The sequence below is a fragment of the Sylvia atricapilla genome, chromosome 28 (genome assembly GCF_009819655.1).
Source record: "Sylvia atricapilla isolate bSylAtr1 chromosome 28, bSylAtr1.pri, whole genome shotgun sequence".
Taxonomy (NCBI): domain Eukaryota; kingdom Metazoa; phylum Chordata; class Aves; order Passeriformes; family Sylviidae; genus Sylvia; species Sylvia atricapilla.
The window spans coordinates 4,123,887-4,139,713 of NC_089167.1; the positions used below are offsets into that span (position 1 = coordinate 4,123,887).

The following is a 15,827-nucleotide window of genomic DNA, read 5'->3' on the forward strand; positions in this document are numbered from 1 at the left end:
CACTTGTCTGGTTTATCAAGTTCCTCCTGTTCTGTTAAAAGAGGGGGAGGTTTGGGATATTGGAAGGAAATTCTTCCCTGTGAGGCTGGCGGGGTGGAATTCCCAGAAAAGCTGTGGCTGCCCCATCCCTGGATGGGGGAAGTTGGAAGTGTCCAAGGTTGGGGGTGGGAGGTTGAACCTGGGGTAGTGGAACCCTGCCCATGTCAGGGGGTGAAACTGGATAATTTTAATCTCCCAACCCAAACCATTCCACGGCTCCGTGAAAAACACTTCGGGAGCAGAGCAAATCCTAAACCTCCCTTAAAAAAATAAAATAGAAAAAAAAACCAACAAAAAAACCCCCTCCTAATCCTCCTCTCAGAGAACAACCCAAATCCTAAACTTTGCCGAAGGCGAGCTGAGGCCACCAAAGACATCCCAAATGCAGACAGGTGCTTCCTGTCCCCAACACTCTTTCCCCGTTGGTGTCTGGCGTGTGCTGGAGGGCTCCTCCGGGGGGAACCGCCCGCCCGAGGGGCTCCTCCCTGACGGTCCCTCCTTGTGCTCCCTTCCCTCTCCGCAGCCATCCGAGGCTTCTCCCCGCAGCACAAGATCCGCAGCTTCGAGGAGGCGCGGGGGCTGGACCGCATCAACGAGCGCATGCCGCCGCGCAAGGATTCGCTGCACTCGGACGGCCCCGTCAGCCTGGTGACCTCCAACTCTGCGGACAAGAACGGCACCACGGGCAAGAAACCCCAGTAACGCCCCCGGCGCCGCCAGAGGATCCCAAACGTCATGGATTTTATTTATTTATTATTATTATTATTATTATTAATTATTATCGGGGGTGGGGGTGGGGGCACAGGGGGAGAAACCGGCTTCAGCTGGAGGCACGTCCATAAATCCAGTCCTCATCCTGTTCTGTAAGAAAGCGACCATTTTGTAATTTGTTTTTGGGTTTTGGTTGGTTTTTTTTTTTTTTTTTTTAATTTATGTTCGATATATATGTAAAAATGTCCCTTTTTTTTTTTTTTTTTTTTTTTTTTTTTTTAATTTAGAAACCAATCCAACTGCTAGTGCATCCCGGGAATGTTGTGTGCTGTCCAACTGCCCTCCCCAAGAGGCCAAACCTCTGCTGGGGGGGTTGGATTAAAAAAAACAAAAATCAGTCAAACCAGGCAACTTAGGTCATTGACTTTGGCAAAATTTGGAATCAGCCTGAGCTTTCCAAAGCAGGTCCTTCCCTTCGGGATACGGTTGGGTTGGTTTTCCTTTTCACACCTGGTTTCTTCCCTGATTTTTCCTGTTGTTTTCTTCCACCTCTTGCCTACCTGCAGCTGCTGCTTTAGCAACCAGTTCCCTGGAAGGCAGATTGCTGGGATCCATCCCTCTTTTCCAGGGTGACAGCCAGGGGTAGCTCCGAAGGACTCCAGGGTTGGTAACACCAATCACAGCACCTTTTCCTTCAGGAATTCAGCTTTATCCCAGAGGAGTCCCAAAGGAAAGTAGGGAGAAGGTGGGAGAAACGCTGCCCCTTGTTGTGGCTCTTCCTCTTGGAGCAGCCAGTCTGTGCAGCAGAATTCCCTTGGGAATCCCTGTGATTCACAGCAGAGGAATTATCTCCGCTGTCTGATGATCCTTGGGAAAGCTGCAGCGCCTGAATTGTAAAGGAAAAGGGGGTGATTTATACCCTGGAGGCTGCAGCTCCCACAGGCTGCCCGGCCCACGGCACATTCCCTGTTCACAGCTCTGCAGTCAGCCCTCGCTGAGCAGTGTGGGGTGCCCCCGGTGTCACCTCTGTGTCCCCCAGGGGGGTCCTCCACCCGCTGTGTGTGACTTTGGGCATCACCCACCCTTGGCTGTTGCAGAGCTCAGCCTTTCCCAGCAGCTGGAGCAGGGGCTTGTTCATACACCTTTGGGATGAGAAGGGTGGGACACAGGGAGGGGTCGGAAGGCAGGACCGAGTGGATCCGGCAGGAATTTTGGCAGGGTGCTCTGGACAGGGATCCTGGGGGTTCCCAGGGGTTGTGGAGTGGGAGCTGAGCATTCTGACCCTCGGAGCGTTCTTTCACTTGAAACTGGGAGTGCTGGGGAAGGGATTTGTGAGGTTCCCGTTGGTCACTTCCCGTGTGAGCCGTGTCCATTGCCTGGAGCCAAGGCAGCAGCTCCTGGAGCACCCCCCTCCAGTTTCCCTGTTCTCCCCCTTTCTCCCGTGCTCTCCGCAGCCAGGGCTGAGCCTCTCCCAGGGGATCTTTGCCAAGGCTTTCCCTGGATCTTGCGCTCTTCCCTCGGCGATTCCAGCGCCAGAGGAAAACAGCAACTTCCCAGGAAGCTTTCAAATTGTCTTAGGATCACACGTCACCTAATCCCACGGGGCTGTTTAGGATTCTGTGAGCAGACCGCTGGGTTTCCACACTCTTCAGTCACATGCCTCCACTTTCCCCTTCTTTTTTCTTTTCCTTTTTTTTTTTTTTTTTTTTTTTTAGTGGTGGTTTTTTTTTCCCCCTTTGATCCCTTTTTTTTACACGCCCACCGCTTTGCAAAAAAGTGCGAGATGTTTGGAGCGAGCTTCTCTCCCCCCAGTCCGAGGAGTGGGGCCAAATTGCCTTTTGTCTGTGAGTATTTCTTTGTCCTTTCAGGGCCTGCTGTGAGCGCGGTGAGCCCGTGTGTGGTACCCGGGCGCACGGACCGTGCCCGGGGCTGCCCGTGCATGTTCGGGCGTGTTGTGCTGACCCAGGCTGGGATCTCGCCCAAGCAGCCAGGTTTTAGTCGGGATATTTGGGATGGGAATTGCGGGACCGCGAGCCTGGCGCTCCCCTGCCCCGTTCCCGGCGTGGAGGGCTCAGCCCATCGCAGAGGGGGATTCGCTTTGCTGGCAGTTTGTTCCCCCCACCCTCTTCTCCTGCTCTGGCATCACCAGTTCCTCCTCCCCCAAATCCTTTTGGACCTTGTGCTTCGTGGTTTGGGGGGCTCAGATCCAACCCCCTAATCCTTGGGGCTGCTGGAAGTGCGGCTCCGCAGTGTCCCAGCCCTGGGAAAGGGCTGGTTGTTGGTTGTCCTGACCCTGGAGAAGGTTGTCAAGGGTGGGGTTTTGTCCCCCCTTATCCCTGGGGCTGGTGGAGCTGCACCTTCCCGGTGTCCCAGCTCTGGAGAAGGTAGCCAAGGGCTGGGTGTTCCTTGTGCCAGCCCTGGAGATGGTGGCCAAGGGCTGGGTGTTGGTTGTCCCCTGGCCAAGGGCTGGGTGTTGGTTGCCCCAGCCCCAGAGGTGGTGGCCAAGGGCTGGGTGTTGCCCCTGTGTCCCTGTGACACCGGCACATGTGGATGTCACACTGCCAGGTCCCCTCTTCCCTTGAAAAGCCGTTCCCGAGGGGGTGAAGAGCAGCGATGGGGCTCTGGGTGCTAATTACCCCCTCAATTAACACCGTGCTGGGCTTCCCCTGCCACAGCCCGAGCTGAGATCCCCCCTCCCCTCTTTTGGGGACAGCCTCGGAGCAGAATTCCCTGCCCCGATCCCCGCCACGACAAACCAAAAAAAAACAATCCAGAAACGTCCCCCAAATCCCCCCTTTTTCCTCCTTTTCCCCCCCAAATCCAGCACCTCGGAGCTGGGCTTGTCTCTGTCCCCTCATCTCCGAGCTCCCGCCCGTCCCGTCCCCTCCCCCGCTGCCACCTGGAGCTTGGACACCCGGGATTGTGGGAGGCCCCAAACCCAGGGACAGCCCCCACCTCCCGCAGCCTGGGTTTTTTTGCATGTTCTAGCAAGGTGCATGTCCAAGGAGGGGAGTCGGCAATGGGGCGGGTGGTGGGTTGAGTTCAAGCTTCAATTTTCTTTTTGGGCTTGGGAGAACCCCTCTGGCTGCCTCTGGCACAGATCCCGCCTGGCCAGGGGAGCTGGCAGGGATGCAGATCCCACCAAACCTCGGCCAGGGAGGACCTGAAGCCCTCCAGGGGTGCAGTGATGGTGATTTTAGGGTTCTCGATGCTGAAGGATCATACGCCCGTTGCCTGGAGACTGCCTCCTTTTTAATTTTTACTTTTATTTCTTGCTCTTTTTTTTTTCTTTTTTTCTTTTTTTTTCTTTTATTTTTTTTTTTAGTTCTGTTGAAAGGAGAAAAAAATGGTGAAAATGTTATTTATTGGCAGAAATTATTTAATATAATTTCTTCTTCCTTTTTTTTTTTTTTTTTGTGAAACAAGGAATGAATTTGTTAGAACTGTCTCGATGTAAATCGGAGTCATCTTTAAGGAGGAAAAAAAAAAGAAAAAAAAAGTTAAAAATTGACACAGTCACTGGGTTCCACTGTGGTTTTTTGGGGGGTGAAGGGAGTTCCTGTGCTGGCAGAAGGGAGGATTTGGGGGGGTTAGAGCCCCTCCAGGCTGGGGCAGCTCCCAGCCGGCGTCTCTCAGCCCCCGGCACGTCGGCACACGCGGAGCGGCGTCTCCCAGTTGGGTTTGGAGAGCTCTCAGCTCCTGCTCCTCGTCCTTCCCCGGGTAAATAACGCCGTGCCAGCAGGGACAGTACGGGATGTGCCAGCTCTTGTTCCACCCCGGCTCCTTCCTCGTCACTTTGGGGGTTGTTCCCTCCACAGAGAGAGAATTCAGCAGCCCTGGGTTTGGGATCCACCTGCACGGATCCAGATGTGCCAGGCTGGATCCTGCCCCGGGATCCATCCCTCTCCTGCATCCCTCATTCCTGGCTCCCACCTCTGGCTTCCACACCTGGGATCCATCCCCTCTTCCCAAGTGGCAGCTGAATATTCGGGATGAGGACTCCTTATCCCGGTCACAGCAGCTTTTCCTTTGGGAATTCAGCGGCCCGCCTCGAGCTCGGCTCACCACGTGCTGCGTGTGTCCCACCCGCTCCTCCCGACGGCATTCCCGCTGCCAGCCGCCGGATGCAGCCGGGGCACGCCCAGGGCAGGATGCTCCGGCTCTCCCACCCTTTTTCTGGGTGTTGCCACCCAAACCGGGGAGCCCCGGACCCCCAGAGCCCGCGCTCGGCGCCGGGGGGTACCCGGCACATCCCGGCCCTGGGAGCATCCCCGGGAGCATCCCTGGAGCCGGCCGCGCGTTCCCGGCTGGCATCGCCGCGCTGAGCAAACAGGAAACACTCGCCCTTTGTTAATCCCGGCCCGGGCTGCGCGTTAAATATTTATCTGTGAGCGGAGGCTGGTGCTGGGAGCCGCGGGGAGGGGAGGGACCGAGGCAGGGCCGGCGCTGGAGGCTCCTCGCCGGGCACGGGGACGGTGCGTGGGGACCGGGAGGTGAGAGCGGGGCTTGGGCAGGGGGCTGTGGGGAAGGGGGCTGCTCCTCGCATCGCCAGCGGGTGCTGCGACCTCGTGAGGTGTCACTTGGTGGGCTGGAGGGGACCGGGAGGGGATGGTCACCCCTGGGCAGGAAGGATGGGGTCGGGGGTGCCCTCACTGTGTTTAACCCTCGCCGGCCCTGCTGCCATCCCTGCCCTTGTCACCCCGGGGGTTTTCCAGCAGGATCAGCCCCTGTCCCCAGCCTGTGTCCTCGCCAGGGTGTCCCCAGCTGGCACCCAGGAGCTGCCTCATTCCCACGGCATTGGGGTGGGAGCTGCGCCCCCCAGGGCCGCTGCAGGGAGAGAGGACACTGACCCTGTCCCCTGTGTCCCCGGTGTCCCCCGGGCACAGCATCGCAGCCGGACAGGGCTCCTGCCATCGCCCCCTCGGCCCCAGCAGCAGGGGGCGGTGGCCTGGAGGGGACCGAGGGGCGGCAGCGAAGCCACCATCCCCCCAGAGCTCACGTGGGAGCTCACGGGATGAGGAAGGGCTGGGGCAGCCCGGTTTTGGGGGTGTCAGCACTTTGGGGGAGCAGGAAGCGGCCGGCGGGTGAGTGGTGGGTGCGGGCGCTGCCCGAGGAGGCGAGGGGGGACACGGGACACCCCCCGACAGGGCACGGGGGTGTCATGGGGGATCCATGCCCCGATCCCTTAGGGATAGGCAGATGGAGGGGTGCAGTGGGGTGGGGGCTCTGCTCTGACTGTGCCCCCACACCAGAACTTGGCGGGGCACAGGAGCACAGACTCCACTCCCCACTTCGGTCCTCATCTCTCAGCATTTCCCTCCTCATCCTTTTCTAACCCCCTCCCCTAAATCCGTTTCTCCATCGGACGGGAACCGGTGACGCTGGAGGGGGCGAGGTGGGACACAGGCAGGGCACGGGGGTCTTACATGGGGGTCCCCAGTGCCCGTATCCCTGGGGGATGAAGAGATTGAAGGGATGGAGGATCACCCTCGGCGCGGTGGGCGGCAGTGGGGATGGGGGCTGTGCTCTCCTCTCGCCCCCATCCCGGCGCTCAGAGACCCACAGGACCGCAGACCTCACTCCGCGCCTCAGTCCCGACCTCCCCGCAGCCCTTCCCTCGCCATCCTTCCCGAAAATCCCCTCCGAGTCCCCGTCTCCATCGCTCCGGGGGGCCGGCGACGCCGGGCTCGCCCCGTTTCGTAAGCGGGGGCCGGGTGCTCGGGAACGCGTGCGCGGGGCGTGGGATGAGTTCAGCCTCTTGGCTCCGTTCCCTGGATCCCATCCCTGGAAATGTCACTGGAAACTCTGAATGGGCCGGCCCCGCTCCAGAGCGGGGAGCGCTGGGGGGGCAGCGCACCCCGGGGGGGCCGGGGCACTCGGGGACCCGAGGCCGGGCAGGACGGCGGCTCCCGGGGGATGCTCCTGGGGGCCTCTCCCCCCAGCCCCCCCCTCACCGTGCGCTGAGATCCCCCCGCTCCTTCTCCCGGCAAAGTTCGTGCCGTGGATTTTCCTTCCCCGCCGCTCGCAGCTCCGTCCCGCTCGCCCCGGGGCTCCCCAAAACCCCGCTGCTTCCCGGGGGTCCCCGTGGGCACCGCCCAGGAGGTAAGAGCTGGCGGGGGCCTGTGAGGAAGGGGGACCCCGAGGGGACCCCCGGGGACAGGTTTGGGGGGATACTCCAAAGGGGGAGAGGGATGAGGCCGAGCCCTGTGTAGGTGCTGCGCTGGGAATGGCGAGGAGGTTTTTGGGGTGCCCTGCGGGGCTGGGAGCCTGCACCCCGCTTTCTGTGCCCTGGGGGACATCCTTCTCTGGTCCTCAGTTTCCCCACGGGGGTAATTAGCATTGATTACAGCCTTGGGGCTGCGGAGCCTCCAGCGGTGCGGGGAACAGGGAGCCGAGGGGTCCCCGGCCGGATTTGGGGGTCACACACACACAGAGGGCCCCGTGCGGGGCTGGCAGCCCCCGGCAGCCCCCCAGGGTGCCCCGTTTGAGGCGGGGTCTGGCGCTGGTGGCACCTGCGAGCGCCGGTGGGGACGGAGACGTGCGGGACGAGGCAGGGCACAGGTGTCCCCCAAAGGTCCCGGCGCTGCGCTCGCCTCCGGAGCCATCCCGGTGTCGGGAACGGCCCCGGGGGTCCCGTGCCCCCCCAGCTGCCCCCGGCCGGTCCGCGGTGAGTCACAGCATCGCCCTCCCGGCGGGCGGTGCCGGGCTCGGCCGCGCGTTCCCGGCTCCTCGTCCCCCCGTCCCCTCTCCCTCCCTGTTTGCGCTGCAGGGCGGGGAAATATTTCTGCCCTGTCGTGTTCCCGGCGCTGGCAGCGCTCCCGGGCGGGCGACGCTGCTGCCGCCACGTGCCCGGGCGGGAGGGCACCGCGCCGGGCCGACGGGAACCCGCTCCGGGCGTGTTCTTCCCGGACAGCCCGGCCGCCTGGAGCCATCCGAGGGGCGGCTGGGCTGGATCCGCGCAGAGAAGGCGCTGGGGACCCGTGCCACGGCCGGTTCTGACCAGGAACAGCCGCTCCCCCTGGCACCGCCAGGCTCCCCGAGCAGAGCCGCTGCCACTGTATTTGCCAGCCCACCGTGATCGCTGTCGCCCCACCCTTGGTGTCCCCTGTGCCTTCGAGTAACGGGATGCTCGCAGCGGTGGGGCTGAGGGTCCTCCGAGCCCCCTCCTCTCTGGCAAAGCCCGGGAATGGCCGGAAAACAGGGACACGGGACAGCCCGTGAGCACAGCCGCTCTTCCCACAGGGCAGGGACAGTCCCGGGGCACCATCCCCGAACCCCCCGGCCATGGCGGGCCGGCTCCTGCCCCCCGACACCAGCCCGGCTCCGGCTGTGGAGGACGTTCCCCGCCTCCAGCCGCCTCTGCAGATGTCCCCGCAGCACACGGGGACACGGGTGAGTGCGGCCGGCGGCTGTCACATGCTGGGGGATCGGGGAGGGGGCTGCGCTGCCCCCGTGCCAACCCCGCCCTGTGCCACAGGTGCCCGTCATCCGCCACCGCGGCTCCAACACCCTCAACTTCCACTTCCATGAGCCGGAGAGCCGCGGCACCGCCGGGAGCAGCCAGGGAGCTCCCAAGAGCTCAGGTACAGGACCCCCCTGGGGGCTCCCCTGAGCGATGCTCACCTGAGCCACGCTCACCTGAGTGATGCTCCCCTGAGCGATGCTCACCTGAGCCACGCTCACCTGAGTGATGCTCCCCTGAGCGATGCTCACCTGAGCGATGCTCACCTGAGCCATGCTCACCTGAGCCATGCTCACCTGAGCGATGCTCCCCTGAGCGATGCTCACCTGAGCGATGCTCACCTGAGCCATGCTCACCTGAGCCATGCTCACCTGAGCGATGCTCACCTGAGCCGCGCTCACCTTGTCTCCAGTAAATGACTGGTACCAGACCTGGCCAGCCAAGGAGGGGAAAGCCCCCAGCACCCCGGCGCCCGCCCACCCCACCCCCAGCCCCAGGGCTGTCCCCGCCTGCCCGCGGCCACCGGGCTGGTCGGCGACCTGGACCAAGGACAGCAAGCGGCGGGAGAGGCGCTGGGTGAAGTACGATGGCATCGGGCCCGTGGACGAGACGGGGATGCCCCTTGCCTCACGCTCGGTGAGTGGGGGCGCAGGCCGGGGGTGTCACCCCCCTGTCACCCTCTCACCACCCCAATGCGTCCCCCCAGAGCGTCGACAGCCCCCGGGACTGGTACCGCAGCATGTTCCGGCAGATCCACCGCAAGCTGCCAGGTGAGCCCTGCGCAGCTGGATGCGTGCGTGCACAGCTGGATGGGTGCCAGGCGAGCTGTGCCCACCCCGTGCCACACCCACGCACCTCCTCCATCCTCAGAGCCCGACTGGGACACCCATTCCTGCCCCACCACGGCGCCTCCGTCACCCCCCAAAGCGCGGCGGAGGGGGTCCGCCCCGGCCGAGCCCCCCGGAATGCCCAACGGGATGGACTGGTGAGGCTGGCACAGGGCTGGCGCTGCCCACGGCGTGGGCGCTGCGGCTGCTGAACCCCTCCCGCCCTCCACAGGACCCGCTGGGGTGCCTCCGGTGCCACCGCCGAGCCCGGCAGCATTTTTGACTATGAACCAGGGCAGTTCTCTCCTCAGGAGCAGGTAGGCGGGTCCCGGCACAAGGGGAGGGCGCTGGGCACCGCGGTGGCACCTGACCGGCCCCTTGCCCTTTCCAGAGCCCGGCGGCAGCACGGCCGAAGCGGGCTCAGTCCATTGAGGTGAGGTGGTGGCGGTGGCCCGGGGGGTGACAGGGGATGGCAGCGGGGTCCTGGTGCCCCTGGGCAGTGCCAGCCTGGCCCGCCGCAGCCCCTCTGCCCGTGCAGGTGCTGCTGGAGCAGGAGCTGGAGCAGCTCAGCGAGGAGCTGGACAAGGACATGAGGGACATGGAGACGCGCCGGATCCCCCGCCAGGTACCCCCGGCCCCTGGTGCTGCCCCTTTGTCCCCGCAGGGCATCCAGCTGTGGGCACTGCCAGCTGTGGGCACAGCCAGCGGTGGGCTCAGCCAGCGGTGGGCACTGCCAGCTGTGGGCTCAGCCAGCTGTGGGCACTGCCAGCTGTGGGCACTGCCAGCGGTGGGCACTGCCAGCTGTGGGCACTGCCAGCGGTGGGCACTGCCAGCGGTGGGCACTGCCAGCTGTGGGCTCAGCCAGCGGTGGGCACTGCCAGCTGTGGGCTCAGCCAGCTGTGGGCACTGCCAGCTGTGGGCACTGCCAGCGGTGGGCACTGCCAGCTGTGGGCACTGCCAGCGGTGGGCACTGCCAGCGGTGGGCACTGCCAGCTGTGGGCTCAGCCAGCTGTGGGCTCAGCCAGCTGTGGGCACTGCCAGCTGTGGGCTCAGCCAGCTGTGGGCACTGCCAGCTGTGGGCACTGCCAGCGGTGGGCACTGCCAGCTGTGGGCACTGCCAGCGGTGGGCACTGCCAGCGGTGGGCACTGCCAGCTGTGGGCTCAGCCAGCTGTGGGCTCAGCCAGCTGTGGGCACAGCCAGCTGTGGGCTCAGCCAGCTGTGGGCACTGCCAGCTGTGGGCACATCCAGCTGTGGGCACTGCCAGCTGTGGGCACTGCCAGCGGTGGGCACTGCCAGCGGTGGGCACAGCCAGCTGTGAGCTCAGCCAGCTGTGGGCACAGCCAGCTGTGGGCACTGCCAGCTGTGGGCTCAGCCTTTGTGCAAGGCGTGGACATGCCCATGGTGGGGTGCACAGCTGGCTGCATGCGTGGCCGGATGTGTGCACATCTGGATTAAGGCTTGGACGGGCGTGTGCACATCTGGGTGCACGCATGGCGGGATATGTGCACAACTGGATGCCCGCACAGCTGGATGTGTGCACGGCTGGATGTGTGCGTGGCTGGGTCCCTGCACATCTGGATGCCTGCACGGCGGGCTGAATGCACAGCTAGCTGCGTGCACATCTGGATGCCCGCACTACTCGGTGCCTGTCTGGGTCCACATCTGGCACATCTGGCCCCAAGCGCGGCTGCTCAGCGGCCTGGAGCCGTGGCCGTGGGGCTCTAGGACCCAGCCCGTCCGTCCGTCCGTCCGTCCGGCGGTTTATTGGCGCAGCCGAGCTGGACTCCTTCGCTTCCCGCCGAGACTCGGCCTCCTGGATGATTAATTTTTCTCTCCCACCCCCTCCCGCTCCTCCCGGCAGAACCCGGCGGCTGCTCCCACCGCTCGCTCCCCTGCTCCGGCCTCCCCGGCTGCTCGGTGAGTTCCGCGGCTGCTCCCACCGCCCGCGGCCCCGAATCCCCCTGCCCAGACCCCACCGGGGGCGGGGGACAGGACCCCGCTGCGGGGGTGGCGGGCGGCTTGTCGCTGCAGCGTCCCGCGGGGTGGCAGTCCCCGGGCATCCCCCGAGAGATCCCCGCGGGTCCCCCCGGGGGCAGCGCTGGTCCCCTCGTCCCCCCGCAGCCCGGCTCGGGGGGGAGCCGGCGCCGGGCCGGCTGCCCGGTGGGTGGGACTGACCCTTTCCCCCGTCCCTGGAGCGGGGACGCCGTGTCCCTGGGTTTGGCTCCGTCCCAGGGGAGGTGACGGCGCCTGGATTCCCACCGCTGTGTCCCCGTGTCCCCACGGGCACAGGGAGGGGACAGCTGTGCCAGAGGGTGCCGGAGCGGCCCGGGATGGGCTGGGAACCCCGGGATGGGCTGGGCACCCCGGGATGGGAACCCCGGGCTGTGCCCACAGACCCCTCTGTGCCCCGGGCAGCGGGAGGAAAACAAACACACAAGCGCCTCCTCTTGTAGGACCTACCGTAACCCCCAGGGGCGCACAGGGGGGGTGGATCCCCCCTTCCCAGCCCCTCCTCCGGCTTGGGGGACGCATTTGGGCTCTCGAAGCGCCCCCCGGAGCGGGGTTATTCATTAGCCAGCCGCCCTCCCCGCCGCTTGCCTCCTCCGTGCTTCCTGCTCGGCGGCGGCGCGGCCGGAAAACTTTGGACCTGCTCCGCTCGGCTGCCTCTGGGATGGGACCCTGGAGGGGTGACGAGAGCAGACCCGGGGTCCTGCTTCTGGGGGACCCCCATCTCCTGGTGCATGGAATTCAGGGATTCTGGTCCTGGAGGACCCTGAATTCCTGGTCTGTGGGACCCAGGGGTGTTGGTCCGTGGGATACAGGAGCCCTGGGGGTCCCTGATGTCCTGGTCCATGAAATCTGGGGGTCCTGGGGCATGCAGTTCCCAGCACCCCGATACCCTGGGGGGTCCTGCCCCCCTCAAGGGCAGCAGGGTCAGAGCGGGAAGGGTTCATGGCAGCAGGCTGGACACGGGGCTCAGCCCTGCCCTGAGCCACTGTCACCCCACAGGAGCCCCCTGTCACCCCACCGGCTGTGGAGCCCCCCTGTCACCCATCGCTCACCTGCCACCCCCAGCATGGAGCGGGGTGGGCTGGGGCTGGCCGGTGACCGGAGCCATGCAGCCCCCGGCAGAGGTGAGCCCCTCCTTAGCCCCCCCCCGAGCCCCCCAAACCCTGCCATGGGGCACCCCAAGCTGGTGACACCCCGCTCTTTACAGACACCCTCCGGCCAGGGACCCTCCCCAGCTTGTCCGACCTGGCGGACCCCGTGGAGGCCGTCAAGAGGGAGGAGAAGAAGGTGAGGCTGGGACGGTCCCATCCCATCCCAGGTGGCATTTGAGATGGCCGGGGTTGGGGCCGTCTCCCTGTGACCTCTCCTCTCCCTCGCCAGATGAAAGCTGCTCGCCTCAAGTTCAACTTCCAAGCGGAGTCTCCCAAGTGAGCGCTGGGGTCACTCCTGGGCTCCTGCTGCTCCCCTCGGTGACGGATGGGGACGGGGGGAGCCCCAGCACGCGGGGATGGCCCTGCCAGCCGGGCTGGGGACGCGTGTGACAGTGTCCCTTGCAGGGAGCTGACGCTGCAGAAGGGGGACATCGTCTACATCCATAAGGAGGTGGACAGGAACTGGCTGGAGGGGGAGCACCACGGCCGCGTGGGCATCTTCCCCTCCAACTACGTGGAGGTGAGGCGGGGGCATGAGGGGCCAGCGCGGCCGGGGGCTGCCGGCGCTGCCCCTCACCCGCGTGTCCCACGCAGATCCTGCCCCCCACGGAGGTGCCCAAGCCCATCAAGGCTCCCACGCTCCAGGTGCTGGAATACGGCGAGGCGCTGGCGCTCTACAACTTCCGAGGGGATCTGCACGTGGAGCTCTCCTTTCGCAAGGTACCGCCGCTCCGTGCCGTGCCCTCGCGGGCCGTGCCGTGCCATTCCCGGCCGTGCCGTGCCATTCCCGGCCGTGCCGTGCCATTCGGGGCCGTGCCGTGCCATTCGGGGCCGTGCCGTGCCATTCCCGGCCGTGCCGTGTCATTCCCGGCCGTGCCGTGCCATTCCCGGCCGTGCCGGGCTGTGCCGTGCCATTCCCGGCCGTGCCGGGCTGTGCCGTGCCGCTCCGTGCCGCTCCGTGCCGACCCGCCCCCTCTGCTCCCCCGGCAGGGCGAGCGGATCTGCCTGGTGCGGCGGGTGAACGAGAACTGGTACGAGGGGCGGATCTCGGGCACCAGCCGCCAGGGCATCTTCCCGGCCACCTACGTGCAGGTGCTGAAAGAGCCGCGGGTCAAAACCACGGCCGAGGACATCCCCTCGTCTCCCGCTCCGGCCAGCCCCCGGCCCGCGGCCGGATCCCCGTCCCTGCAGCGCTCGCCCGGGATCCCCCAGGCTTCCCCCGGGATGCCCCAGGCTTCCCCCGGGATCCTGCAGGCTTCCCCCGGGATCCTGCAGGCTTCCCCCGGGATCCCCCAGGCTTCCCCCGGGATCCTCCAGGCTTCCCCCGGGATCCCCCAGGCTTCCCCCGGGATGCCCCAGGCTTCCCCCGGGATGCCCCAGGCTTCCCCCGGCTCTCCCCGGGAAGCCAGGCGGGGTCCCGGGGTGACGGCCGGGCGTCCGTCCTCTCCGCGCCACCTCGGCGCCACCTCCCCGAAGCTGCCCCACGCTGGCACCCCCAGCCCCTTGGTGGCCTCCGCCAGCCCCCCACACCCTGCGGCCGCCCACCCCCAGGAGCCGCGGCGTCCCGCCTGGACCCCCGAGCAGGTGAGTGCCCCCCGCGCTGGCACCGTGCCCCCCGCGCTGGCACCGTGTCCCCCGCGCTGGCACCGTGTCCCCCGCCTGGCACCGTGTCCCCCGCCTGGCACCGTGTCCCCCGCCTGGCACCGTGCCCCCCGCCCTGGCACCGTGCCCCGGCCCCGCTGGGGGCCGTGGAGGCTGCCCTGAACTCACCGTGTCCCCCCACAGCGCCCGACCCCGGGGCCACAAAGCAGCGCCCGCCCCGAGCCCGCGCCGTCCTACAACGGCTCCGAAATACGGTGGACTCCGTAAGCAGGGCCGGGAGTGTCCCCAGGGCGCGCTGTCCCCACGAGGGACCCGTGGCGGGGGTGGGCTCTGCCCAAGCTTTGTCTCGCAGGTACCGGGCGCTCTACCAGTACCGGCCCCAAAACGCCGACGAGCTGGAGCTGCTGGAAGGGGACCGGGTGGATGTCATGCAGCAGTGCGACGACGGCTGGTTCGTGGGTGTGTGGACACCGGCTCGGGGACAGGGATGAGGACAAGGTGCCACCCTCACCCCTCACCACCTCTCCACGTCTTTATCCCCGCAGGAGTGTCCAGGAGGACGCAGAAATTCGGCACTTTCCCCGGGAATTATGTGGCGCCGGTGTGACCCGCGGCCGGGGGGACCCCGAGGGGAGGAGTGGGGCTGGGGGGCTGCCCCCTGTCCCGCCTCGGCCACCCCGTGTCCCCGCCGTGTCCCCCCACGGGGATGAAGTGCCTCCAGCTCCCTCCCGCCCCTATGGGGCTGCCTCTAACAGGGACAAATGCCCCGAGTGCGGGGTGTCTCCGCCACCCCAGTGCCTTAACCCGCCCCTCCTCACCGCTGCCGGGTGCCACCCCCGGGGCTCGCTCCGGGGCGCCGCCGGTGCCGGGCCTGACCGTGACGGCCGTGACCCGGGCCGCGGGTCCGTGTCCGGGAGTCGCCTTCGCTTCTTTTCCATCATTAAAGCTCAGCTCAGCCCGACTCGAGCGTGCCGGGATTGGGGAGGAGCCGCTCCCGGGACACGTCCCACCGGGAGCCGTGGGGCGGGGAGCGGGGGGAGGACGCTGCGTGGGGCCGCGGGGATCCCCCCACGCCCACGGGCGGTCCCGCTCGGTGCCGGGGCGGGACCGGCCGCCGCCGTGCGCCCCGTCGAGAGGGGAGCCGTGCCCGCAGCCCGGCCCGGCCCGGCTCCTCCCGAGGAGGCGGTGCCGTCCCGGGGCCGCGCTCGGCTCCGCAGCCCCGCGGGGCCGCCCGGCTCGGCCGCCCCGGTGAGTGCGCGGGGACCGGGGGGCGCGGGGGGCGCGGGGGGCGGCTCCGTCCGTCGGGGGTCCCGGTGCCCGGGGGCGGGTCCCGCCGCTGTGTCCCCAAGTCCCCAGGTCCCCGCGAGTGCCAAGTCCCTGTGTCCCCGCGTCCCCCCGCCTCCTGGCATCGCCCGTCGCCGCCGCTCGCCCCGCGGGTGCCAGGCGGCACCGCCAGTCGCCGCGGGCACAAAGACATCGCTGTGCGGCGGGGACAGAGCCGGGAGGGAGCGGGGACACAGGTGGGGTGTGCGGGGCCGAGGAGGGGAGCTGGGCATGGAGAAGGGGAGCACGGACAGAGCTGGGGACAAGGATGGACAAGGGGTGCGGGACGCGAAGGGGAGGCGCAGGGGTGGAGGAGGGGTGCGGGGATGGAGAAGGGGAGCACGAGAGGGAGGTGGGGTGCAGTGTCCAGAGAAGGGGTGCAGTGTCCAGAGAAGGGATGCAGTGTCCGGAGAAGGGGTGCAGTGTCCGGAGAAGGGGGGCAGGGTCCGGAGAAGAGGCTCTGCCTCTCTTGGGGGTTCTGGGGTCGGTGCCCAGCTGGGTGTGGGGGTCCCCGGCTGTCCAGGGATGCTGAGCAGGGCTGGGCACGGGGAGGGGATTTGGGGTCTGGGGTTTCCTCCCGGCGCTGGAAGCCCAGCCCAGGAAATTCTTCCGGGCAGCCTCTCAAGCCCCTCTTTGTGCTCTTGGGATTTTTAACATTCCCGGCGGCTGCGGACCGGGTGCCCGGTGCCGGATGGGGTGCC

The 15,827-nt window shown here is 66.3% G+C and overlaps 3 protein-coding genes across 8 annotated transcripts in view; 2 read left to right on the plus strand and 1 right to left on the minus strand.

Annotated features, from left to right (window-relative positions):
- The window catches only part of PPP3CC (protein phosphatase 3 catalytic subunit gamma), a 33,996-nt gene extending 33,223 nt beyond the window's left edge, over positions 1-773 (plus strand). For all 6 annotated transcript variants that reach the window (XM_066337322.1, XM_066337324.1, XM_066337326.1 and 3 more), the window contains one exon: positions 563-773. In XM_066337322.1, coding sequence (XP_066193419.1) covers positions 563-741 — 179 coding nt within the window. In that variant the 3' untranslated portion in view covers positions 742-773. The remainder of the gene's footprint in view (positions 1-562) is intronic.
- The window catches only part of LGI3 (leucine rich repeat LGI family member 3), a 228,735-nt gene that overhangs the window by 99,817 nt on the left and 113,091 nt on the right, over positions 1-15,827 (minus strand).
- On the plus strand, positions 6,443-14,764 carry SORBS3 (sorbin and SH3 domain containing 3). Its single transcript, XM_066337014.1, is given in 22 exon segments — positions 6,443-6,615; positions 6,618-6,716; positions 6,719-6,852; positions 7,993-8,142; positions 8,228-8,333; positions 8,625-8,848; positions 8,919-8,982; positions 9,083-9,197; positions 9,272-9,356; positions 9,431-9,472; positions 9,578-9,664; positions 10,902-10,957; positions 12,050-12,174; positions 12,258-12,337; positions 12,431-12,477; positions 12,607-12,721; positions 12,796-12,921; positions 13,192-13,413; positions 13,582-13,785; positions 13,987-14,066; positions 14,156-14,262; positions 14,349-14,764. Coding segments are annotated over 22 exon segments (2,451 nt in total). The 5' UTR covers positions 6,443-6,494; the 3' UTR covers positions 14,411-14,764.